General features: G+C 27.8%; 1 protein-coding gene across 1 annotated transcript; it reads right to left on the bottom strand.

The window, feature by feature from the left end:
- Positions 1 to 1,509: 1,509 nt before the first annotated feature.
- LOC132934833 (ceramide glucosyltransferase) lies at positions 1,510 to 26,519 on the bottom strand. The gene is made up of 9 exons (XM_061001216.1): positions 26,370 to 26,519; positions 15,391 to 15,574; positions 15,093 to 15,288; positions 14,911 to 15,013; positions 14,653 to 14,754; positions 14,128 to 14,354; positions 3,701 to 3,966; positions 3,395 to 3,590; positions 1,510 to 2,053 (listed from the first exon to the last, which is right to left on the bottom strand). Exons 2-9 carry the CDS (start codon positions 15,501 to 15,503, stop codon positions 1,724 to 1,726), a joined length of 1,533 nt encoding a protein of 510 aa, XP_060857199.1. The 5' UTR covers positions 15,504 to 15,574; positions 26,370 to 26,519; the 3' UTR covers positions 1,510 to 1,723.
- Between the last annotated feature and the right edge of the window lie 265 nt (positions 26,520 to 26,784).

The following is a 26,784-nucleotide window of genomic DNA, read 5'->3' as shown; positions in this document are numbered from 1 at the left end:
ATATAGTTAGTAAATTCCATTAATTTTGAAGAATTCAATGTTTAAAAATAAATTAATCAAAAAATAATGAAAACCATCATTGTTACAAATTTATATATGTGTTATATTTACAATGTATCAAAAGATAAATTTGACATTAAGTATTTTTTTAGAATGACATTTTCAAGACTAGATATTATTGTTTTGTATTTCACATTTTAGAAACGATTAAATAATTAACTTATGATTAGTATATGGGCATATAAGTATTTTTATTTTTTTTAATAGCAATACTTAGTTTTAATTACAAATTTGAACACAACTACCATGGTTAAATCATCTATAGTACATCACATATAATCCGTTTTTGTTTGACTAAGTAATTATAATTGACTGAGTCATTTTTACATGTTTGGCTAAATGTACAAAACTTAATATTTAAGCATATTCTACATTCAGCTGACAGTTTAAATTTCATATTAATAATACTAATTAGTCCTTGTGTTACTAACTAAAATATTTTTGTTAATAAACTGTTATTAAATCAAAAAGGATTAAATATCAAAAATTGATTTTTTTTATACTTTTTATAACAAGTTAAATGTTAACTCTTTCACTGCTCCAGACTGTACTATTACATTCCTGTACTTTATTATATTATAATTTGCCGAAAACTGTGCAACTTAAAGAAACCCTGGCTCACATTATTTTAAACTTAAGGGGATTGGAAGCAATGTTTTTCTGTATTTGTCTAACACACATAGAATATAGGAATTTAGTTGTGTTTTCATTCAAACGTACCGATTAATCTAGTGAAGCGATAATAATTCTAAAAACAGATTGATTTGAATTTGCATGTATACTTCAGATCTATTTTCCCACATTTAAGATATTATCCCCCTAAATCTAAAAAAAAATTGTACTAAAAAACAAAACGGAATATTTACATTTTTGAGGGATTTAAAATTAAAAATCTGGGTCTATCTTTAGTAGACTTGATGACATATTCAAATCTGTTTTTAGAATTCTTATCACTTCACTAGATCAATTGGTACGTTGAAATGAAAACAGATCAAAATTCCTATTTTTCACATGTGTTAGACAAAGACGGAAAATCTCCTTTTACTCCTCAAATAATTAGATCATATAGGTAGATCTCAAAATTTAAACTTAAAAAATATATATTTTATTTTTGTAGCATACACAGGTTGCAGTGCATAAATAGTGTAACAGTGAAAAGGTTAAGTAGATAGACCATATTTAAAAACTTATATTTGGTCTCGTACACTTTATTTCTAAGTTAAAAGAAAACATGATAAATAAAATTACTTAAAAATTAAGCTGTGTTCTCATTTGTCATTAAAACATTTAAAAAAAATTGTTTTTGAGCACATGCACATATAACAAAATCTGAATTATTTCCAAAATGTGTACTACAATAACCTTTAGGAAAAAACCACAATTCAAATTGAACACCTTTCATCAAAAATACTGAGAATCACTTCTATCTTTGGACATACTGTAAACATATTATTATTACATATATTTTATTTATTATTTTAATTACAAAATTATAACATTATATATTACAGTTTATACATAGATTTTTCAAAAGGCACGTGACATCAAAAATATTTTTCCAGATCATTATAAATAATGGTTATACTTAAAGTGAAGGTAAATTATTATCTTAGTTTTAAAAATAAATTCGTAAAAAAGTTTGTAAGTAGCTGTTTGCTGTTTTTTAAACTTTAATTTTTGATGTGAACCCAATACCATTTGGAGGTTGCTGCTGGTGAGTACTACAATAATTGTTAGGCACAGTTGTGTCATAAGTGACACTGGTAGTAGTTGCTATAGGCACTGTGGCAGTTATGGAATCTGAGCTAGAGCTTGTTGGTTGTTGGTTATAAATTTCTGATAGACCACCCCAACGTAGGCGATATTGCCGTGTGGTCCATGTAACAACAGATGGGCGCCATAAGAGTGCTGTTAAAAACAGGTATGGTCCCATGAACTCTCTATATAACCAAGCAACTAAGTACTCAAATTTTGTAAACGGCAAAGGCCCATTCTGGAATTTAAAATACAAACAAATAGTAAGTTTTTTCATCTAATAACGTTATTATTTATAGTTCATTTTTAAATAGCATTCAGTTTCAATTATTTTAAAATATAAGATCGTATTTTTTTGAATTACATAGTTTGTACTTATCATAATATTTTAAGAATATATAATATTATATTCAGATAAAAAAAAATAAAGGTAAATAAATTACATATCTACAACACCTCTAATATTTAAATTGTAGGTAGTTTGAATATATGTATTGACAATACATTTTTAATTAATTAAAAAATAACTTCAGTATTCCATTGATATAGTGTAGTGGGTTCTTACTTAATCATTATAGGTAACAAACTAACAACAGAACAGAAATTGACTTTTTTCATTTCATTAAGGTACCTAACTTAATTTTATCCTTTCAAGTTTCACTTTTTTTTTCTTTTTTGACTTCTCACAGTCAAAAAATCTTGAACAAATATTTCATTGGAAAATTAATTGTAGATGAAAAAAATCAAAATTAAATCAATCTTAAGAGGACGCCCCACCCGCATGCGTTGTCTCTGTCTTACAAATGCACAACATAGCAAAAACTGTTTTGCGCTGGAGAACTATGTTCCCTCTGTATTTATAGTAGAATTAGCAAAATTCCAAACCGTATAGGGAAGAACTTTATCTGTGTCGTAGCAGTGGTATCAAAAAAACAAAAACGCAACGATACAGATAAAGTTCTTCATTATGTGTTGTGGAATTTAGGTAATTCTACTGTAAGTAGAAGAGGGAGCATAGTTATCTTGCGCAAAACAGTTTTCATTAGTTGTACATTTGTAAGACGGAGACATGCATGCGGGTGTAGCGTCCTCATAAGTCAAAGTTAAAAAAGCATTAAGATGGTACAAATGGGGTATCTTTAGACATGCAACTTTTTTTTAAGAAATCAAATAATTTTACGGTTACTTTAAGACAGATTTTTGATTATGATAATCTTGAACAGCATTTAGCCGTTACAGTAATATTGAATTATATAAATTTAATCTCAAAGCCGAATAAAATACTTAGGTTAGTTAGTGGATCATTAAAAATATGTTCTTCTTTAATAAATAACCATTAAAACTTCTATTGTAATTTTTGAAGTGAATCATAAAATGAAATATTCCGTGAAATGAAAAATGTAAATAGTGGAATAGTAGATTAACATTTATCATAAAACATTTTAACATCCAAATTAATTAAAGTTTTTTAAATTTGACAAATTATTTTGTAAAACCTTCAGTTTTCCTATCATTTAAAATATACATTATGCAACATTTTATATTCAAAATCAAAATACATGTTAAACGTGTAGCGTACCTGCATCACATTTAAGAGAATCCAATCTAATAAGAACCAAACAAGCACATGTATCATGTAGAATGCATAAGGATCAATTGAACCACCAGAAAGTGTATTAGCAGCCCATGCAGCACATGCGCCTAGTATCAGACATTCAGATAATGGTTCCAATACAATTGTGTGTGGTACCATAGCTATCCTAAGTTTGACCCACCTGAAAAAAAAATGTATGAATACTTAGGGAATCTATTTAAAAATAATAAATATAAGAATTCAAGCATTCATTAAATTAAATTAAAATAACCAGTATCTATAAAATATTACCTTCTAAGACGATCTTGAAATTTACTTAGTTCACTGCCTCCATTATTTTGTAATGCAGGCCGGCTACTTACAGTAGTGCGCCAACCTCTGGCAACTACTAATTTGGCCATGAAATAATCTTCAGCAAGATAACCGGCGAATGCTTGCAAACCTCCACATTCATCCATTGCTTGCTTACGCAATAGTGTTGACATACCTGTATGGCATATAGCACCTACAAGATCAGCCATTAAGTACACTCGTGCATGGGCAGTTCCAAAAAATACCTTAACAAAAAAAAAAAATTATGATATAATATATTAATCAAATACCTTAAATTAGATTGCTGTGCAGTTCAATTGTACTTTAATACTTATAATAAATAAAAACTATGTTACACATTACACAATAAACATTTATTTTTCGAGTAATGCATTACTTATGGTTTTTTTATGACAACTTTTACTGTTATTCAAAAAGGTAATTATGAGACACTGAATTGGAAACATTGGGAATTAATAAGATATTTGTTATCCAAAAGCATCCAATTATGATAATCCCTCCCCCTCTCACACAAAGAATTTGTTTTATTTATTTTTCCAAAATTATTTTGCTTAATTAAAAAGTTTGAAAATTTAAAACAAAGTTTCTCATTAATTATTCATTTATCAATTTAAAAATATCGGAAATACATCGATACAATTTATACGCATTTGAAATTCAAGTATTGAAAAGATTTATCAAAATCATTTTAATTTAACACACCCATTACTAAACCGTTGTTACCAACCTTTTCCAACAAGTGGGCTACATAACATGTTAACCGCCATGATACCCCAAACCGGGTTTTTCATAGGTTTACTAAAATACAGTTTTGACAATTTAAACAAATATTGATTAAGAAAAAACGAATTATCATATTACCTATTGAAAGTGGCAACACTGTAGATTTTAAATCGGACGAGAAAATACTGATTATTGAGACACAGAAAGTGCCAGTGGTATTGACTAAAAATTATTTTAGTTAGACGGAGACCTCAAAAACCAACTTTTGATACTTTTGAGACTCAGAAATAAGAATTGGGTCCCATACTTTCGTGGTGATTATACCATATTTTGTGAAAAACCCTGTGGCGCTCGACGTGTTAAAAATTTGAAATACCTGGTGATTGGACACTATTTAGGTTTAATTTTTATCCATAAGAAAATTGTGTTTTTCTTTACTAATAAATACTTTACTTTGTATATAAAGCATAAAAGTGTGTATTAAACTTTATGATTGCACACGTGATCAATGGATAATGGTATAATTCATTTTAAATATGATCACTAAATATTTCTCTTTTTTTGCGTAATTCAATTATTGATGATTTTGTAAGTAGGCTGTAGATGCCTAGATAGTTGGCAGGCTGAACGTCTAGCTCAGAGTCAAGTTAGTAGACTTTCAGATGAACTGAATGCGTAAAATCAATGTTTCATGATTCAAACACTCGGTAATTTTGTTTGCCCAATCCAAAATAAGGCAATTCAAAATATCCACGTATGTGTTGAAAATTCAACATAATTATTAAAAGACATATATATTTGACATAACATAATATCTCGACTGCACCAGAGGTTATCTAGGATCAACATTGTTAAAAAGTGATGGCCAATACATGTTGCATAATATGATAAGACCAAATAGAAGCCATCTTTTTCTAAAAATGTTGTTACCTTTGATGTTAAACTTCGCTATCTCTTGCAGTATTGTTATTAATGGGAATAGATTATTGGCATTGCGTTGTAGATGGGTAATGGGTGTCAACTTAGAGGCTAGGACACAGTGTTTTGGAAAAATTGTGTGATCGTGGCCTTGAACACGGGAAAATTAGTTGTATCCCGGAGGCGTAATATTGTTACCACCACAGACCTTATAGTGGTTATAGTTTATAACATATAGAGTACATACGTTTCCACAATTAACTTAGAAGATAATGTTGTCAATTAAATGAATAATATATTAATACTATCACAGAATAAAGCCATTGATAGTTATAATAATATATACATATAAAGCCTATATTATTTAATATTTAAACATTTTTTATAATGGTGTTTACAATATGCATATGTGCGGAAAAAATATATATATACAAGACGTAGAGACTTGATGAGAGAAGTCACCCAGCAGTAACACTCAGAATATTTAAACATAAAATGAATTACTGTAATGATACAAAATTATAATACCATGGTTTTAGATATTATACTGGTTCACAACTCCCATATTAAATTTCTTATAATACATGGATGTTGGACCATTCAAATATTCAATATGTTATGCGAATACGTAATAAGACTCCGCATATATCTAGAATGTAGTGAACCCTAACAGGAAACCAGAAAACTGTCGTACAGACTGGTTGCGTGTTGATCTTGTTTCAACAATTTCACACAAGCAGCTCTTAGTAGTTCTTCATTTTTAATTATTATGATAATGGAATAATGAGAGGGGCCATTTATTTTATATTATAGTATTATTATTGACCAGTATATCTATCTACAATCGTGTATAATATAGACAAGTGACAATACTCGCCAATTAAAATATGTTTTTGTTTAATTTGTTATTTCTTATTAAAGAGAGATACATGTTGCCCTAATCTATCAGATTACAGATAAGGTTGAAACTTTTAAGTCCAATGACCAATACTAAGGGAATGACAGTGTGAATTATAATTTAACTTAGTTAAAGCATCCTGTACAACATTTAGAGTGTGTGAATATTCTAATTATTCTTGTCGGAGTTTTTCAGGCTGCAACTTGACTCTTGAAAGTATATTTTAAAATGGCCAACAATACATTCAACTTTTTGCCAGACATCTCGTATATCTTTGGAGGTGTGTTTAACAGCTGAATTAAGAATTAAGAATGCTTAAAATACCCTATGTGTCTACAATTACATAAAATGATTGCTTGGTAATATTTAATGCTACATCTCTGAAAACCCCTTCTAACCCCATTCAAATGTTCACTTATTTGTGTCTGAAATATTTACAACATGTTAATAATTATGTTTTAAGAATACAGCCATAAGTCATTGCCAATAAAATGAATATTAACAGCTTTTGTGTTTTACCAAATGCAATCAGTTGTCAATTTAACATAGCAAGCATAAGAGTATAAACAACTTTATAATTTTGTCATACACTTCACTACACATCATGGGTAGATGTGATTTTATTATGGGTTTTCTGAAAGATAAGGTATGACCTGGATTCAAAATATTTTTTTGTTTTATACACTCTATCTTCTACAAAATAGAATGGAAAATATTAATTTACTACTTTTTTAAACTTATTGATTGATAACTTGTATTCTTTATGCACTTGCAGGTTTCAGCATATAAAATCTAATCTACTTAGATTAAATTTATCGTAGCACAGATTACTTAGCAGAATTTTTATTTATTTCTATTAAACTTAGCTTGGGTTTCAGAATCAGTTTAAACAGCTTTAAATAAAAAAAACTGAAAACCATTTCAAGTTATTTTGATGTATTAAGTTGAATTTTAAATCTATAATTTATAAATTGAGCTATTAAAAAAAAAATATATAATAATTGGCCAATTCATTCTAATATTAATGCTAACAACATAGAACTCAAACTTCTGAATACAAATTGGTTATGTTGTTTATTTGTAACAGAAATTACACATACAAGTGTGATTTCCACTTAAATAAATTAATATTTTATTTTGATTAGTTAAGTGAATTGTATTATTTTATTCATGGTTAATAATATTCTGTTATAGTAGGTTTATTTTTTATATTTTGCATAATATAACAATAATATAATTGATTAGCTCTCATTTAGTCAAAATTGGATTTAAAATTCAAGTTGATGAATCAAAATTATTAATTTTGACCAATCAAAAAATAATTTTAAAAATAATGATAATAAACCTGTTGTGATTTGCATCGTGTGTGCTAAAGACAAGTTAAAATAAATTATTAGCTGAGTAACAGGGTCTAGTTTCATGTTCTCCAAACCACCAAACTGAAAAAGAAGTTTCTAGTGTTTCTAGTTTCCATGGATACACGGTTTACCAATATTTTTTTTTAATTTTATGCAATAATGTTGTAAATATGTACCTATTTATACAAACAATTTTTTGTTGACTTTTATCTTAAATATTATATTTTATATTTTGCACTTCAATTTTAAATTAGAGATTACTTACTAAATTATAATTATAAAAACTAATTAGGGTACTCCGAAATCCACCACCCTTATATTTAAGGAAACAGTTTAAAAAAATTAAATAATTGATGTAGAAAAACATTTATGCTTGATTAACTCATGACACAACCACACTTACCTAGGTCAACAAAAGCATTTGACTTAATCATTATTTATGAGTTATTATAAGATATAATTATAAGTTATAACTAACCAAATAATGACCAAGGTATAGAGAAAATATAAACTATACACAGCTCCTAGTCAATTGGGTAGACAATTATAACAATAAGTATCCAAAAATGGAATGATTTATTTATATATGTACATTGAAACATTACAAAAATACATTGATGGGATTAAAGGGCAGGTAAAGAGGTCACCTCGTCCACGTTTTATTTGGAAAAATATAAATATCATAACCTATTAAATGTAAATAAGAATTTTTAAAATTAGAGTGATTTGCGGTATAATAATACGAAGGTAAGATCTCAAAGGCTTTTATTAATATATTAATTACAAAGCAAGTTATATGCATTTTAAAACTGATTTTAATATGTTTACAACTTGATTCAGAATTTAAATATCAATAAAAGGCTCTAAGATACCCTTGATAATCTTGATAATCTAGTCTTACTTTTAAATTTTATAATAAATCAACTCAATTTAGTTTTAAAAATAACAGAGTAAAATTGATTATTGTGAACATATAATTTGGTATATTGAACGTTTGTAATTCAAAGAAAACACATGCAGGTGTGGCGTCCTCTTAGTGACTTATCAGAAAAAAAGCAATTTTTATGAACCTAAAAGGGTACTTAGAAGATAATACATTTTTTTTTTATATTTCTATTATTTCCAATAAAATAATGTTTACTTAATATTTACATAAATATACATAATATTTTACAATCGCTTGGGCCTTGGTTAAAATAAATATATGAATATGGACGCACTATAAAAAATATGCGTAATTACAGGGTATTATTTTACATTGAACTCGTTATCTTGAAATATCTATTTTTTTTTTTTCAATATTTTAAGTTATTAAAAGGCAATTATTTTTGTTATCATACATTATTGGTGTTAGTATTAGCAACTACCAGTGGTAAGAACTAAGAAGTATCTAGGTATCTAAGCCTATCTAACCATGATTATTATTTATATTAACAGACTTCTATATTACAAATTGTACACATTGTATGCTAGAAGTCTATATTTACATCATATTATTTGTATCAACACTTATGTTTAAGTAATAAATTTAATTATTTGTGATAAAATATTATTTATTTTAAGTGGTAACAGCTCTGCAGTATGGTATATATTAGATTGGGTCAACACTCATCCAACCTTAGAAGGTGTCTCCTCTCCCCTAAGTGGTCTATTTCCATCCTCGGAGGGGTTGTGATCCTCACCCCAAAAAAGAGAGGTCTGTAGGTAAGACACCACCTCGAGTTTTGCATGCGTAAAAAGTTATTACTTGTCATACCTGATACTTTAACTAGCAAGGTTACAAACAATATAGGTAATTCATGAATTTAAAAAAAAAAAACAGAAAATCAGGAACTTCAGAAAGCTATAACTTAAAAACCAAAGAATTCAACTGACTCTTTTGTACCACCGTTCTAACTCGTTAATATACCTTTGTAAGTTCTAAAACAAAAAAAAAATCATCTCCTGGTAAAGTAAGTGGTACATCAAAAAATATGGTAAGTGATAACACGAATCTTCTGAGATGTCGCGATTGAGTCGCCTCAAGTTTACTCCTTAACCAGTTCTTAATATACTTAAAAGTCGAAAAAAGGTATCTACACCACAGGAGGCGGGCCCACCGCAAAAATTACAGGCGACCGCTGGTCCAATCTGTGCCTGGTATTAATGTACCATATATATGTATTAAGACGATGGTACACCTACACGTGTGGTTTCCATCTTACTCATGTAAAACATAGCAAAAACTGTTTTGCACAGGGAAACTGGTTGGAAATCTTCTATTAAAATTTTTAATGTTAGCTATGAAAAGAAAAACTTTTATGCATCTCTAGCAGAAGATAACTTTAAAAATTTAAAAATATCTCATGGCCATAAATGGCTCGAAAATCTTACCTTGTAAGGAAAATGGTAATTTTAACATTTAGTGAACATTTTGAGTGTCTATGGAAATAAGTTTTTAAAATTCAACAAATATCAAAAATAAATAGATGAAAATTCGTTATTTATCGGTAAAAATCCGATATTGTAAAAATTTTAAATTCAAACGCTCATTAAAAAATAATGTTACTTTCAGGTAAACTTTTTTTTTCTCAAGATGGAAAAATGTATGGGGAATCTTCTATTAAAATGTTTGGTAATGTTAGCTATAAATATTTTTATTAAGAATATATTTCAAAAATTTACAAAATTCAAAAAAATTCTCAAAGTTATAATTAGCACAAAAAGAGTGAAAATATAAGCATTTATGGAAAATGCCAATATAAATATTTGGTGAAATTTCAAGGGTTTACGGTTATTAGATATGAAATTGCACCAAAAAAAATAAAATCGTTTTTTTTTCAAAAATTTTTTTGTGTAAAATGCCACTATTTTTAATCTGTTTTTTGTCTTTCCTGACACTTCCTAAAATTACTAGACATTTTCTATTTTGACCTTTGAAAAGTACCAAATTTCGAAAATTGGAGTATTTTTACTACCCAAAATGTTGATGACAAGACAGAAAAACTAAAACATGTATCATTGTGAATACAATACGCTCAGAATCCAAAATTTGGTAAAAATGTCAAATATATACAGTTATTTGTTGTTTTTTTTAATTCCAGTATTAGGAAGTTATCAGGTATCTCGAAAACAATATTTTCAACATTTTGGTATAAACATTAAATTTTTTAAAAATTTTTAAATACTAAATAATTTGCAAAATTATGTAATTATGATGAACTTTGTAAAAATTAGAACTTAAAAAAATAATGAAAAAAAATTGTGACTATTTTTGATTTTTATAAATTACTCAAATAAAAAGAGGAACATTGTATTAAATTTCCATTACTTTTTGACCAAGCCTAAACATTTTTATCAACAATTTATAAAAATTAAAAATGTCAAAAGTAATACAAATAGCTTAAAATTAATCTAAATATTTGAAATTATTTACTATAGTAAAAAATTAAAATTAAAAACTTAAATTTTAAGCAACAGTAAAATGTTTCAGTTTCTATGATAATAATAATTTTGAATTACAAAACAGAAACTAAAGTAGTTTATTTTACACATGAATCATATGAAAATTTCATCAAAATGCATTGTGAATTTTAACTCATCTTTTTTTTAAATCCAGTAATAACAATTTCAGAGGAACATTACATTACATTCATAACAAAAAAAGCAAAAAAATTATAATATTGATAAACAGCTGTTTCAAAATATTTTGTAAATATACCAATATATATATAATATATGATATAGAAAATGGTAATGTTAACATTTAGTGAAAATCTCATAAAAATGCAGTTATTCATTTTTGAATTACAACAAAATAATAAAATCACATTTTGTGTAATAATTCCCATTTTTTTTTTGTTTTTTCCTTTTAAAGAAAAGTACAGATAATTTTTAACTTTTGCCCACTCCCCCACCCCTCTAAAGCAGGCACCGGCAACCCGCGGCCCTCGGAACTTTTTGCTGAGGCCCTCCAAATATAATTCATGGTGTTTAAAATTTTAATTTTGTAGCTTAAATTGTTATAAATATATAAATAATATTTAATCAATGCGAGATAAGCTATAATCGAAAACGTAATCTAATCTTATGTAATGTATATATCGTCGATTATGACAAATACGTATTGGTTATGGTCTTAGTGGCTTAGTGCAGTTCGTTTTGAAACATTCCAACGTGAAGTTTAAATTTCAACTGTTTTATAATATATATAATTTATTTAAAAAATATTTTATTCAAGTCCTTCTGAAATAGATTTTAAAGGCATTAAAAGTTTTGCTAAAAAAATGATTACTGCTTTTGGTAGCACATATATTTGTGAGCAGACATTCTCAATACTTAAATTCCGAAAAAATAAATATTGTTCACGGTTAAGCGATGAACACTTGAACACTGTTTTAAGGATATCAACATCCAATTTAAAAGCGGATATAAATGAATTGGCGGGAAAAATTCAACCTCAAAAATCACACTAGTAACTTAATATTTGTATACTAAATTGCATTCAAGAATTAATTAATAATTATTTTTAAACTTTTAAATTGTCTCTACTAATGTATTTAATTAAAAATTAGTTAATAAGCACAACTGCAATGTTAAATTCATAATATGTTTGTTGCTATCTGTAAATATATTAGTATTATTTGTTAAAATTATATTTTTTAATATTTTAATTTTGTATGCGGCTCTCCATTAAAAACTGAAACAAATTATGGCCCGTGTAGGTAAAAAGGTTGCCGACCCCTGCTCTAAAGTACCAACTATATTCATAATCCTGAAGCAGTTTTACTGCTCCAAAAAGTGATTATAGACACAAAAATAAATATGTAAAACCAGTCATCATTGTAAAAACACTGGCTCAATGCTGTAAAATGCCACTAGGAATATTCTTCGAGAAACATTTTAAGATAAATTAAATATTTAAACATAACATGAACAATTTTATTTTTTTTCATGTGTTGAATTTGTGATGTGTTAAATTTGAAATTTTGATAGTTCAATGATAATTAAATATATAAAGAAAATCCAAATAATTATATCAATAATAATATTCAAATTTCAACAAATTTTTGTATTTTTCTTAGTATTTACTAATTATTTTAAAACTGTGAATTTTTAACTTAAACCTCCCAAAAGTACTAACTAGATCATTTGCTACAAGAAAACTCCAACATAGTTCATGATCAAAGCATTTATTCTACTAGAAAGTGTCATAAGACAAGATAAAATTAAAGAAACTTATTGTCGAAAATTCAACACATTTATCAGAATCTTAAAATAAACTGCTTATAAACACAACTAAAATGATGAGTTCTATGATGTTCAACTTATTATTTCTGAACATATTTTTAATGCGTAAGCATATAAAGCGGAATTCCAATCTGAATGATATTAGACTTAAGTCGGCTTTTAAGCATTTGTTGATGAAAAAAAAAACTTAAATAAAATAGAAAACGATTTATTTTAACACAGGCAAAATTGGTTATACAACTAGTCATATATACAATTATAGTTATTTTCTGATAACATCTATCATGATTATTTAAAATAAGTTACTAATGCTTAGTGCACCAATAGAAATTAAAAAACCGGTCAAGTGCGAGTCGGACTCGCGCACGAAGGGTTCTGTACCACCATCTATGAACATGTTGGCAACGCTGCTTATATTATATATTCTAGGTTTTTTTGTATTTGTTGTTATAGCGGCAACAGAAATACATAATCTTTAAACTATTTATAATTTCAACTTTCTAACTTTCATGGTTCATGAGATACAGCCATGTGACAGACGGACGGACAGACAGCGAGGTCTTAGTAATAGGGTTCCGTTTTACAGTACAGAACCTTAAAAATGGACATTCCATACATTTATTAAATTTAAAAGTGAGCTATAAAGAATTTTGTTTCAGACTCCACTTTATCAAAATAATGTTGACATAGTTTAATTGTTAACAAAAACTATAGCCATTATGTGTTGCTTGATATATTAAATTAGGTTAGGTTCATTATGATACTAAACACACTAATCACCAAATCAAAATAATTATAGAAAATTACTTAGTTGAGCAAAGAGCAATTATGTTTGGCATTTGGAGTTATATCATTACTTTTAACTATCTACTAGTAAAGTAAATTAAAACTAAAACATTTTAAAAGCAATTTAACAAAACTGCTATCATGAATTAACTAAAACACTATTAGAAATCAAATTCCTAAATATATATGTATAGACCTATTATGTATGTTTTTAAATTAACTGTCAATCTAATGAATTCTTTATTATAAACTCGAAAATAAATTAAAATCCGTTTTATTAATCATACATTTAGTAAATTAGGTAGAATGTTAAATTAAAATGATTTATATTACATTTTTCTTAATCGCACATTAGTAATAATATTCTATTAAACAATTTTTTAAAGCTACTTATGGCTATCAGAATTCAAAAACTTAAAATTCCCTATTTAATAAAAATTCTTCAAATGGTAAAAATATTTAATAATACTCACTTTTTCTAAGGTGGCAACAAAACGTCGTTGTTTGCGAGTTTGATTTTGGTATTCTACTTGCCCATCTAATTTTAAAAATGATGAAGGATCTGTTGAATTATCTGACAAAGGTGAAGTCATAGGCTCAGTTCTATTGTCAATTCGATCACATGTGAATGGTACTTGATGAACAATTGCAACATCATCAGCCATATTATCAACCATATCACTAAGTGTATCTTTTTTCACTGAAAATTGAGAAATTGACAAAATAAATTAAATACATGAATTCCAATTTATTAAATTTTACTTCAATGCTATTAGAAACTTATAAAAAAACGCTATTAAAACTTTATAGGATTTATCAGTCGCTAGTAGATAGAAAAATTATTTAAGAAAAACACTACTCATGTATTATGTAGGTTAAATACCTAATAAATAATAAATAATTATAATGGATGATTTAGGAAACAAATAAAATAGCTGATAATGATTTTATGGTTATATTGCATAAATGTAAAAAAATTATATTTATTATTTTTATACTTTTTATTGAACTATCCGATATGAGTATCAAAGAATACTTGGCTGCTTGGTATGCTGCGTGAACATTATTGATTTTTGGATTAACACCTACTTGAGAACCACCTATAAAACATAGTTAAAATTAAACATAAATTTAAATCTTCCCAATGACATAATGCATAGAAAAATGTAAAAACAAAATATTTAATAAAAATAAAAATAAAAAATTTTCTTGTGCTTTTAAAAACTAGGTACTTTGATGAAAATTTATTTAAATACCTAAAAATAGTCGAGCATCTACTGATGGATACATTTCCAATAGCCGATTAGCAACCATTGCAGCAGGATCATTTCGGTCAACCACACATATTAATACTTCATACTGTAAATTATTATTACCATAGTATACTCTAAATTATACAAAACAACTTACATCACATTATAATGAAAGATAATATTACCATTGGGTATTCCATTTGAAAGTAAGAGCTTAAGTTGACAAACAGATTTGGATCCACACCCAATAATGGTTTCAATATACTAACACCCGGATACTGTTTTTTGTTATTTCTCGGCAAACCATGTTCTAAAGATACTAGAGATGGTATCAACTGTACAGATGATTCTGGTTTGGGTTTTCTGTATAGTTTGAACTTCCTATTAATGGCAATATAATAAGATTAAAGGTGGTACTTCTAAATGCACAATGAAATAATTTAACCATTAAAATATATACATAATATAATTTATAATAGTTACCCATAACATATTGCACTTATGTGCACCAACCAATAACCGCACCAGAATATAAGCAGCCCGCAAGCCAATAGTATGTCATAATCGACAAACATTGGCGGTGGTATCAGTTGCATTGTTAGTTCTACCGCTTCTCCTTACTATTGTATCCATCTACAAGTTATATCCTCTTCTAGCACTGGAACACCTAGGCACAACTCCACGTTCACATAACAATTTAAGACCCAGCGTAGGTGCTATCAGGTTTATTGGTGTTGAGTGTATTATCGTCGTCGGGCAATGGGTCACTACGACACAAAAATACACCGAAGGAATGCAACACACTTTGGCGGTAAAACGTCCGTCAGGCGCTCGCTGCTAGCCGTCGGTGAATGACAATTGAAATCGACTCACGGCGTAACGAAAACAACAGCCAGCCGAAAACACATTTCGTACGGCAGCGGTGATTGCGTAACATCTTTATTATCAGCTAATGTGTTTTTATCGAAAGGGCGAAACGTGTGCGGTGTCAGTGGTAAGTGAGTAATGTAACATGACGCCTCACGTACGATGTACAATACTATGTACTATATACATGCGTACAATGTATCGTATGTACACTAGAGACTGCGTGAGCAATAATCGAACGATATTGTTGCATAATGCGTGCCTCAAGTCTGATAAGCATTACCCATTAATTATCATTATTATTATTATTGTTGTTATAAGTTACACATCCGCGTGATAGTAGCGAGAGGGGCACGGTGTTGGCGCTAAATAGATTACAGATCCCCGTCACTGACAGCAGCTGCTGCTGATGCAGCCTCGTAAATACCATTCTGGTTGGCCGCTATCGTATACCAAAACTCTGATGATGTTCATAATAATAACAATATATTGTTATTATCAAGTCAGGCGACCGAAGTCGATCGAATGATAACGTTGTCTCCGGAGATCATCGTCTTAATTTCGATATCATAGATAGGTGTTGTTTAATATTTATTTTTAATATCGTCGTCAATAAAAAAAACGCGCGATTCCCGTACCTATAATACTATCTACAGAAAAACGCACTGAACGTATTTACGTGTGTACTGTGAGCGTTGTATAATGCGATCAAAAAACGCGTTTACAGGCCCGCGTCGACGTTAACGGACCTGTGCTGTAAATCGATTTAATTAGGGAACTTGCGCGCGCGCGCGCGCGTAGGTATATACGTGTGTGTGTTATATATTATTATAATATGTGTGTGCAGTACACTATTATTATACACGCAATGCACGTGAGTTGGGACGAAAATTAATCAAAAATCGACGTCGGCGTACCGGAACGAGGACGAATAATGTATATTATTATTATTACCGTCCGGCACGGCCAATTTCACAAAAAGCTTTGGCCCTTTATACTTTGCGTACCTAATTTGGTATTTACGCGGACCGCGTGACTGCAGTAATGACTAACGATGGTATTCACGGGGTCATTACAATATTTTATATAGGCACTGGACAATATTTTAATAGAGAAATTCACCAGTGATCATCCCCTGATTTCATTGTTATTACCAATTCACATATGCAAAACTAGAAAATGTTATTAGGTCTGGCCAAATGATAGACATAAAAAATATTCTTATAATTAATTACAAAATAAGTTTTTTATTCAAATTTCCAATGTTATTAATTCAGTATGTTATCCAGTCATGACCTGACCCGTAGTTACCTTTGCCAATTTAACTCGTGAGAAGTCGAAAATGATGGAGGGGAGGTTAAGGGGGCTACAGGCCTACACACCTCCAGTGACAATATTAAATTGTACAATTTTTTTTAACTATTCAGCATTACAAACTTGAAACTTTAAAATGTATAGTATTTTAACTTTTAACTAGGTCCTTGAACCCGAATTAACCAAACCCCCAAACACCCTTAAAAACACTTAAAAATCAAACCCCCGAAACTAAATGATTCTGTTTTCAAAACACCCGAATAAAACATTCTGGTTCACCCCAAACACGAATAATTTTGAATTTTAAAATCTAATCATTTTGAATGTATTTTTTGTGGTGAGTTCGATTCTGTAGTTAATAATAACCAATTAACAGAAACAATCATACAATCAATCATAGGTAAATTCAATAATTATTTTCTTGAAAATAAAATCGATTAAAATTAATAATAAATTTATTCTGATTAAACCAAATCGCCTAATAATATCAAATTATTTCTTATCGCTTATATATATATATATATATATAGATTACTTTATTAGTGTATAAAATAAATGCAAATATAGCCAATAACAATATAAAAAAAGACATGTCTCAACAAAACTGAACAACGTATTGACAAAAATACGAAATACTAATAACTAATAAGAAATAAGTAATAAAATCTATAATTAATAGTTAGTACACTATTATTTTCCAACCAACTTCCCGTGCGGTATTATTATAATTTAGTAACAAATATCGTAATTCATGACTATATTTACCAATTTTCTGGAAATCGCAAAATCATAATTTATATTTTATTGTATTTCTCTACAATTTAGTTAAGAGGATGTCAGCGCACATGCCCCCCCTCCACTGGCTAAAGTAGTGAATTAAAATTAGATATACCATAACACATTTTTTTCATTTTAAATTATTATCGTAGGTAGTATATGATATAATAGTACACTTAATAGTTAATATATTAGTTATTGTAAAAAGAAAGGTAGTAAATACATGGTCATAACTATTTTATATTAGGTACATATCATTATTTTTATTTTTATTATTACTTTTTTAAATGACAAAATACATTTTTAGTTTCATATTATTCTAAAGCTGACTATATTTTAGAGTATATATTTCAAAGTAGGTACTTAAATATAAAAATCAAATATCGAACGACTATCTAGGCTAATAATTAGTAGGGAACTAGCTAATTAATAGCTAGTATTTAAACTTTAAAGTTTAGATGAGCGGACTATGTGAACAAACACATCTTGTGGTTTTATGACATTTCAACTAACGTTAAACCTCGTGTTAAACATTTAACGACATTCAATAATATGATAATAATAATATTATGTTTATGGTTCATTTAATTTTGTTAAAAGCAGGGCTTAGCACCCGAATCATTTATTCGGGTTTCGGGTTTTGGAGGTTATCGAGTGTTCAAACACAGGAATAAAAATTTTAAACAAACGTCCGGTTTTCATAACTGTTATTATTCGGGTTAATATTAGTTAATACAGGTGTTCAGAAGTCTTGAAAAAACAACTTTTGAAGGTTGGGCCACCCAAAAATTGTCAAGTTGAAAAAAAAATGTAAAACAAAAATGATTTATGTTATTTATAATAAAATATAAATTCCTAACACGAATGCGCAACATTTGTTTATACAAAACTCGGTTTATTAATGTACAGTAGTTTTGTTTTTCTAAGAAACTAAAAGAACCAAGACAGTGGGAAATTAATTAGGTGCCTATTTATTTAACACTTGCCAAGTTAACGGATATAAGTTAAGGCTCCAGTTGGTCGTGTTTTAAGGAAATTAATATAGGCATTTTATTAACATCATGACATTAAAATGACTTGTAAATGTGTGCAAAGTAAATGAACATTAGTATGTGTGAGTTTAATCTGTAATCGTTTTCGGTCTATTTTTCCTAGAAATGTCCAGAATTATAACAGTAGGCCCGCATAATACCGCCATAATATCGGTCGTTATTTATATTCGTCGGCAATTAACTTACGTACGCGCAGGCATTGACGGAGATTTTAAATTATTTCCCTTAAAACACGACCAACTGGAGCCTTAACTTATATCCGTTAACTTGGCAAGTGTTAAATAAATAGGCACCTAATTAATTTCCCACTGTCTTGGTTCTTTTAGTTTCTTAGAAAAACAAAACTACTGTACATTAATAAACCGAGTTTTGTATAAACAAATGTTGCGCATTCGTGTTAGGAATTTATATTTTATTATAAATAACATAAATCATTTTTGTTTTACATTTTTTTTTCAACTTGACAATTTTTGGGTGGCCCAACCTTCAAAAGTTGTTTTTTCAAGACTTCTGAACACCTGTATTAACTAATATTAACCCGAATAATAACAGTTATGAAAACCGGACGTTTGTTTAAAATTTTTATTCCTGTGTTTGAACACTCGATAACCTCCAAAACCCGAAACCCGAATAAATGATTCGGGTGCTAAGCCCTGCTTTTAACAAAATTAAATGAACCATAAACATAATATTATTATTATCATATTATTGAATGTCGTTAAATGTTTAACACGAGGTTTAACGTTAGTTGAAATGTCATAAAACCACAAGATGTGTTTGTTCACATAGTCCGCTCATCTAAACTTTAAAGTTTAAATACTAGCTATTAATTAGCTAGTTCCCTACTAATTATTAGCCTAGATAGTCGTTCGATATTTGATTTTTATATTTAAGTACCTACTTTGAAATATATACTCTAAAATATAGTCAGCTTTAGAATAATATGAAACTAAAAATGTATTTTGTCATTTAAAAAAGTAATAATAAAAATAAAAATAATGATATGTACCTAATATAAAATAGTTATGACCATGTATTTACTACCTTTCTTTTTACAATAACTAATATATTAACTATTAAGTGTACTATTATAACATATACTACCTACGATAATAATTTAAAATGAAAAAAATGTGTTATGGTATATCTAATTTTAATTCACTACTTTAGCCAGAGGGGGGGGGGGGGGAATTGCAAAATCGGGGTTACACCACTGCATTATATAGTTCAGCCCTAACCACTTAATGATATGGTGTAGTTCAGCCCAAACCATGGGTGGCCAGCATAAAGAAACTCGTTAACCGCATTGCACGCATTATAGAATAAAAAATATATACCTAACCTATACCTATTCTTTTACAATAGTATAATAATAATTGACTGATCGTTGTTATAAATAAAACATCAAATGTAGAAATTCATAAAAGTAAAACGAGAAAATGGCATATTAACTCCATGCAATGATGTCAGATTAAAGTATTCTATTAGTAGTCAGTACCTATTTCCGAGATGTCTATAAGGTGACAGCAGGGGCGGATCTGGGGACAGATCCACTCCCATCATGGCAATTTTAATACATGTGCATTATTATATTATTATTAACCCCCACAGCTATGTAAGCTAAAATTCTTTTCATCCACCCCCTACAAAAATTCCTAAATACACGACTCGGTGACAGCGACTTTGGTTGGCCAGAAAAGACTTTTTCAGGATAACAGAAGGGAGATATAATATGATGTGAGGACCTGCATGTCCGTCTGCTATCCATCTGCATCCCTCTGTATCTTATATCTTAACCCTTTGTGGACTGGCGGAATTTTTAAGTCTGAGACAAAATAAATTAGTATACAATTACATACTAGTATGCAACGGTTATTTTTACCAGATGGGACTTCTATAGTTATATGTCCTATGTGCTATATTCTACCAGAAAAAAATATTAGTTATCATAATAAAAAAACAGTTTTCAAAAATAATAGATTTGTTTTCATATCCTGTCTTAAGATATAGTAAAAATTCGATATGATGTTGTCATCGTCATGGTTTACATAGAAGCCAAGCACTAAAGGATGACGGCTTATAATCTTCAGGTGGCCTTTTCATGATGTATACATTGTTGTTTCTCTTTTAATCCAATAAATTATGCTGCATAGGGGTAAGTCTTACGAACGTTACCCCTCAAAAAAAGGTATGTCAAACTGGAGAGTTTGACGGATGACTTTGAAGACATAAGATTACTTAACCATCTTTGGTTAAACAATCCATTTTTTTATGTTGTTGAAAATGTATTCCCAATACCAAAAAAAGTGGATGTCGCTCTGCTGTACAGTAAATTACAAAAGGGTCACTGTAATGGATAGTGTTAAATTTGAATCCAATGATATTAATATCATTGTATAAGAAAAACGATTCTGAGCCAAAACGGTCAGACGGTAATGATATTACTAAGTATATTTGATGATATTAAGGTGAATAAAGTAATTTATACTATATTATAACCTAATTTAGAATCTTGTTTTAAATTTTCAATCCTTAGCTATAAAAGTTGAACATTTTATAAATTTTTAACTACAAAATAAATATTAAATTATAAATTTGAACTTTAAATGCTTATAAAAAAAAAATTGTGCCTATGTATTTTTAATATTTTTCAAATTATAATATAAATTAATTATTTTTTATTTTAAATAGTCCGTAAAAAGCTTAAAAAGAGTCAATTATTTTTCAAAATTGTATGGTGTATAGAAAATGCCAAAGCTGGGCATTAACGAGTTAACAAGTTAAAGTTAAGTTAAAAAGTTAATTTAATTTAAACTTTTTAACTTAACTTGTTACTTTTGGCTTTTCATTAATTTAACTGTTAACTTACTAAATTTCTTTCTTAATTAACGTGAAATTGACGAGTTAATTTTTCATTTTAAAAAGTAAGTTAAGTTAATTTAATTTTGTTTTTAATCTTAAAATATTTCATTATTTCAGTCTAATTCGTTTTCATGTCAAAAAATATGTAGGTATCGTAAATTGTTTAAAGTTAAAAATGTATATCATTCGAATCTAACTTATATGGAAATACTGTATGATGTATGAACACTATATCCTATAATTTAGTTTTGGGTTGGAAAAAAAATAAGCACACTAGTAGCGTTGTATAAACAAATTAACTTTTTTTGAACTTAATAAAAAGTTAACAAAAAGTGTGTATTAACTTTTAACTTAACTGAGTTAACCTAAAATTAAATTAACTTTTAACTTTTAACTTTTTGTTATTGGTGCATATTAACTTAACTTAACTGAGTTAAAACAAATCATTAACTTGCCCAGCCTTGGAAAATGCTAATATAAACATTCAGTGAAATTTCAAAGTATCTACAGTCATTTGTTTTTTTAATTACAACAAAATAAGAAAATCGTTACAGATCCTTATGAGGAATCTTTTATTATATTTTCAAATCTTAGATTTAAAAAGAAAATTTTTTATGAATTTCTAACTCAAAATAATTTGCATATTTTCGTCATTTTTACGTATTTAGTCAATATTTGAACTTTAAATGCTTATAAAAAAAAACTGTGACTAAGGATTTTTAATATTTTCATCTGCCTTTGAAACAATATATACTAGGATCCGTCTATTCAATTTTCAAGCTTTTTTAATCAACAAATAAAATTTTATTAATATTTATAGAAAATAAAACTAAAAAAAATGGAAACTAAAAATGTCCGTAAGCAACTCAAAATATTTGGAAAATGATATGGTGTATAAATGCTAATATAAACATTCAGGCAACATTTCATGTACCTACGATCATTTGTTTTAGAGTTGCACCAAAAACCAAAATCAAGATTTTGCGTAAAAATGTCCGTTTTTTCCTTAATTTTTCTTTTGTTTTGAAAACTACTGGGACATTTTTACTTTTGGCTCCCCCAAAGTACCAACTAGATTCACTTTTCTATCAGAAAAGATACTGTTGAAGAAAGTCCAAGCATTTTTACTGTCCTAAAAAGACACAAAAATAAAAATAAATAATAATAAAAAAAAAAACACACATTATTGTAAAATCAATACATTCATCACTCCACTCAGAATCTAAAATGCATAACCTATTTTAATAGGCAGTATAAGTAGCTGATATAACAGGCAACAACAAGTTAAAGAAATTAAACTTTTAAAATATTGATTTATATAGGTAGGTACCTACAAAATACTGTAAGTCTCTAACAGTTAAAAAACTGTCATCCTTTGTTAGGATCTTGGAAGCACGGGCCCTCTATAAATATTCAAAATCTAAATATGAAACTAAAAAATGAATATTCATTTTCAACAACATTATATGCTTGTGAATCGACTATGAAAATTATAAAATCCAAATATTGTTTCCCAAGTTTAACGAATGCTCACAAACTGTCCTTACAGCGTGTTATATGAACTTCAAGTCTTCAAAAACCTCAAGAGATTGGGCAAATAAGTTCCGCTCTGCTGTAGGTACATTATAATTTATAGCTGTCATGTAGATTACTGTAATGACGATGTTAAATTCGAATTCAATGATATAATATCATTGTATAAGAAAACGATTCTGAGCAGAGATGTTCTGTCACTCGGCGTATAAAATAATAATATTTTTAAATAATAACAAAATAACTAAAATCGTTATTCTATGTTTAAATGTCGAATTTCTTCAAAATTTGAACTTAAAAACCTATAAAAAACCCAGGCTTATATATATTTATTTTAGATTTTTCGGTTAAATGTTTAACTACTTATATGAAACCTTGTTTTAAATTTTCAATCCTTAGCTATAAAACTGAACATTTCATACATTTTTAACTAAAAAATAATTGCAAATTGTTGAGATTTTGATAAATTTTATCAAATTTTAAATATTAAATCCTTATAAAAAAAAATTGTATGTGTATACCTATCTTTAATATTTTTTACTGTTATTGATTATTATAACAACTTGTGAAGAACCTTGTATTACATTTTTAAGCTTTTTGACCAAATAAACAACATTTTTTAATTGACATTTATAGAAAAATACCTACAACTAGCTCAAAACGAATCAAAATATTTTTAAAAAATGTATCGTGTATATAAAATAATAAAATAAATATTTGGTGAAAATATCAAGTAGATATCTATACGCCATTATACGGTTATTTACATTTAAATAAGTACAACAAACACTCATAAAAATTAATTTAACAAACCGAGTTTATTATTTACTCGTTTTTTAATTCAAATTATTGTATATGTGTATTTGTAATAGTTATGAAGGTATAGTTTAAACTTGAAGCGTTAAAACAAAAAAAAATTTACGAAAACTGGTGTTTGTTTAATATTCCTGACATACGAAAAATACTTATTATACCTATAGTTATATAATGACATGATGTACCAAACTACAAACTAGTATTTACAATAAAATAATAAAAAAATAAATATTTAAATTGTTTTTTTTATATTTATTATGATTCACTCATTTATTTCCGCTAAATTCACCTTGAATCCTAAATTCCTAAACTAACCTCGAATCTTTAAATGCCATACCCATGTTAGATTTAACATTATTTTTTTGTATATTGTTGAAATATTGCGACACTTAAATAAGAGTTAAGAGGACATCACTATTGTCCCTCTTACAAACGTTCAACAAAGCAAATTTGTGTTCAGAAGAACCAATTTTATGTTGCTACTCAATTAGTTTTAATATTTCGAGTGTATTGATGTATTATTGAATTTGAAGGTAAGATCATTATGCCATTATATTATAATAATTACATGACATTTACATTTTTAAGCGAGTTATCAGCATTTTCAATTGTAATATTTTAAATAACTACCTACCTCATAACTTGCTTAAAAAATTAAATGTTTTGTAATTTTTATAATATAATGTAATATTGTCATGATCTTACCTTCAAGTTTGATTATAGGTCAATGCAGTCTGATATTTAAGCTAACAACACAAAAAGTTAGTTCTACTGAACGAAAATGATTTTTGTAAAACGGTGACAACAGTGTTATTATAAGTCGCATGATACCTTAGGGGCTTAGGATACTTTTCAGATACCTCAGGTACTTATAATTTTTTCCCCATATTGAATATCGAACACAATATTATGTCCAAATAAAACGCTACATAAAAACTAGAAGGCATTATATTATGGTATTTTAGTAATTTAGCTGTATTTTAATAAATTTATGTCAATAATTGTGAAGATTATAACGGCACTTTTTATTTATTATTCTAATTTATAGTTATTTTTATGGTATAATATTAAATTATGAGATAGGCACGTACAATATACGAAGATTAGAACTAATAAGTAAACTTTACATATATATTTTATGATTTAATACTTATTAGTTAGGTAATATTTAATGCTTGAGCAATAAACAAAACCGTAAATCATAAATATAGGTAGGTAGGTACCGCCTATACCGTAATATTTATTCTTAAGTTATGTATACTAAAATGTATAAAGTATAATTAATGTACATTAGTATTTCTAAATGTCCAACTAACTTAAAAGTTATACAAGTTTTAAAATTGTAAAAATTAAATTGTAATCTAATTTGATTACAAATAAGTTTATGTACGAGTAGGCTTATGTCGTATTTATAAATTAGAAAACTGGAGAAGTCACTCTGCTGTATAGTAGGTTAAAGTGTTCTTAGCCATTTAGTAGGTTAGTAGGTCACTAATGGATGTATTACATTTTGAACTCAATAATGAATACTAAAAACAATCTGAACAGAGATGTGTATCTATTTCACCCTCTATTTCTAAGGATATTTTATAATTTATAGGCATGTAATACTCATATAGTAATGCATTAATACGTTAACTAGAACTATTTTTGCCCAAACCATCGCGTACTGATATTATATAATAATTATCATAACACTATTTTATTACTGTTATTATCTTATAAGTTAATATACTGGCTTAGGTAAAGTAAAAAGGTGTTAATATAGGTTCATGATAGAGGCGTACTAATATGGTGAGAAGGATAACCCCCCGGCCACCACGCATCATGTAATTTTTCGGACGTGACAATTCTTCTGAAATGCTTTTTTTTGATCAGTTTCAGATTTAAAGATCATCAATCACAAAATAAGTACGTTCAGAATCTAAAAATCATTAACTTGTTCAGCTTTGAATGACGCATATTATACTTTATATTACTCATAAGTCATAACTCATACTATAGGCCCTAGATTAAATAACAAGTGTTATTTTAATCTATGCTTATACGAATCGTCAGAACAATATATTTAGACATTTTCTGAATGGTAAATTGCCACTCATCGTTCATGTAATATTCGTAATCAAATATTATCAAATTATGTTACCTTTATAATTGTATATAATTATAGTTTGTAAATTTGTAATACAAGTTCTTCGATATAACAATAAATATTAAGTTAAAAACAAAAAAAATACTCACCTGAGTTAACCATCACAATATGTTGTATTATCTTTTGATAATGTGTAGGACGTGCTACCTTTAGTAATTACGATTTTCAGCTGAAAACGTTTGCAAGTGAATTAATAGGTACTGCACTAAATATGCTGAATTGGAATAGTGCACCGGATTGTGTATTTGTGTTACGACTTACGACTACCTTGTAACAGTATTGCGCACACTTAACACAGCTGCTATTTCTGCTGTAATCAGTCAGATAGGTATGTTATTATTTGTTATGTATATATTGCAAATCGTTTACAAATAGTAATAGATAAATCATAATCATTTTTTAGTCATAAAAATATTGTAATAAGTGTAAATTATATTTATCACTTATTAGTATTTATTAGTTATGGGTTATTTTTTGTCATATTGTCATAATCTTAATATTTTC

The sequence above is a fragment of the Metopolophium dirhodum genome, chromosome 1, assembly GCF_019925205.1.
Source record: "Metopolophium dirhodum isolate CAU chromosome 1, ASM1992520v1, whole genome shotgun sequence".
Classification (NCBI taxonomy): domain Eukaryota; kingdom Metazoa; phylum Arthropoda; class Insecta; order Hemiptera; family Aphididae; genus Metopolophium; species Metopolophium dirhodum.
The sequence above is the reverse complement of the archived record's forward strand: the minus strand, read 5'-3'. Positions and strand labels throughout refer to the sequence as shown.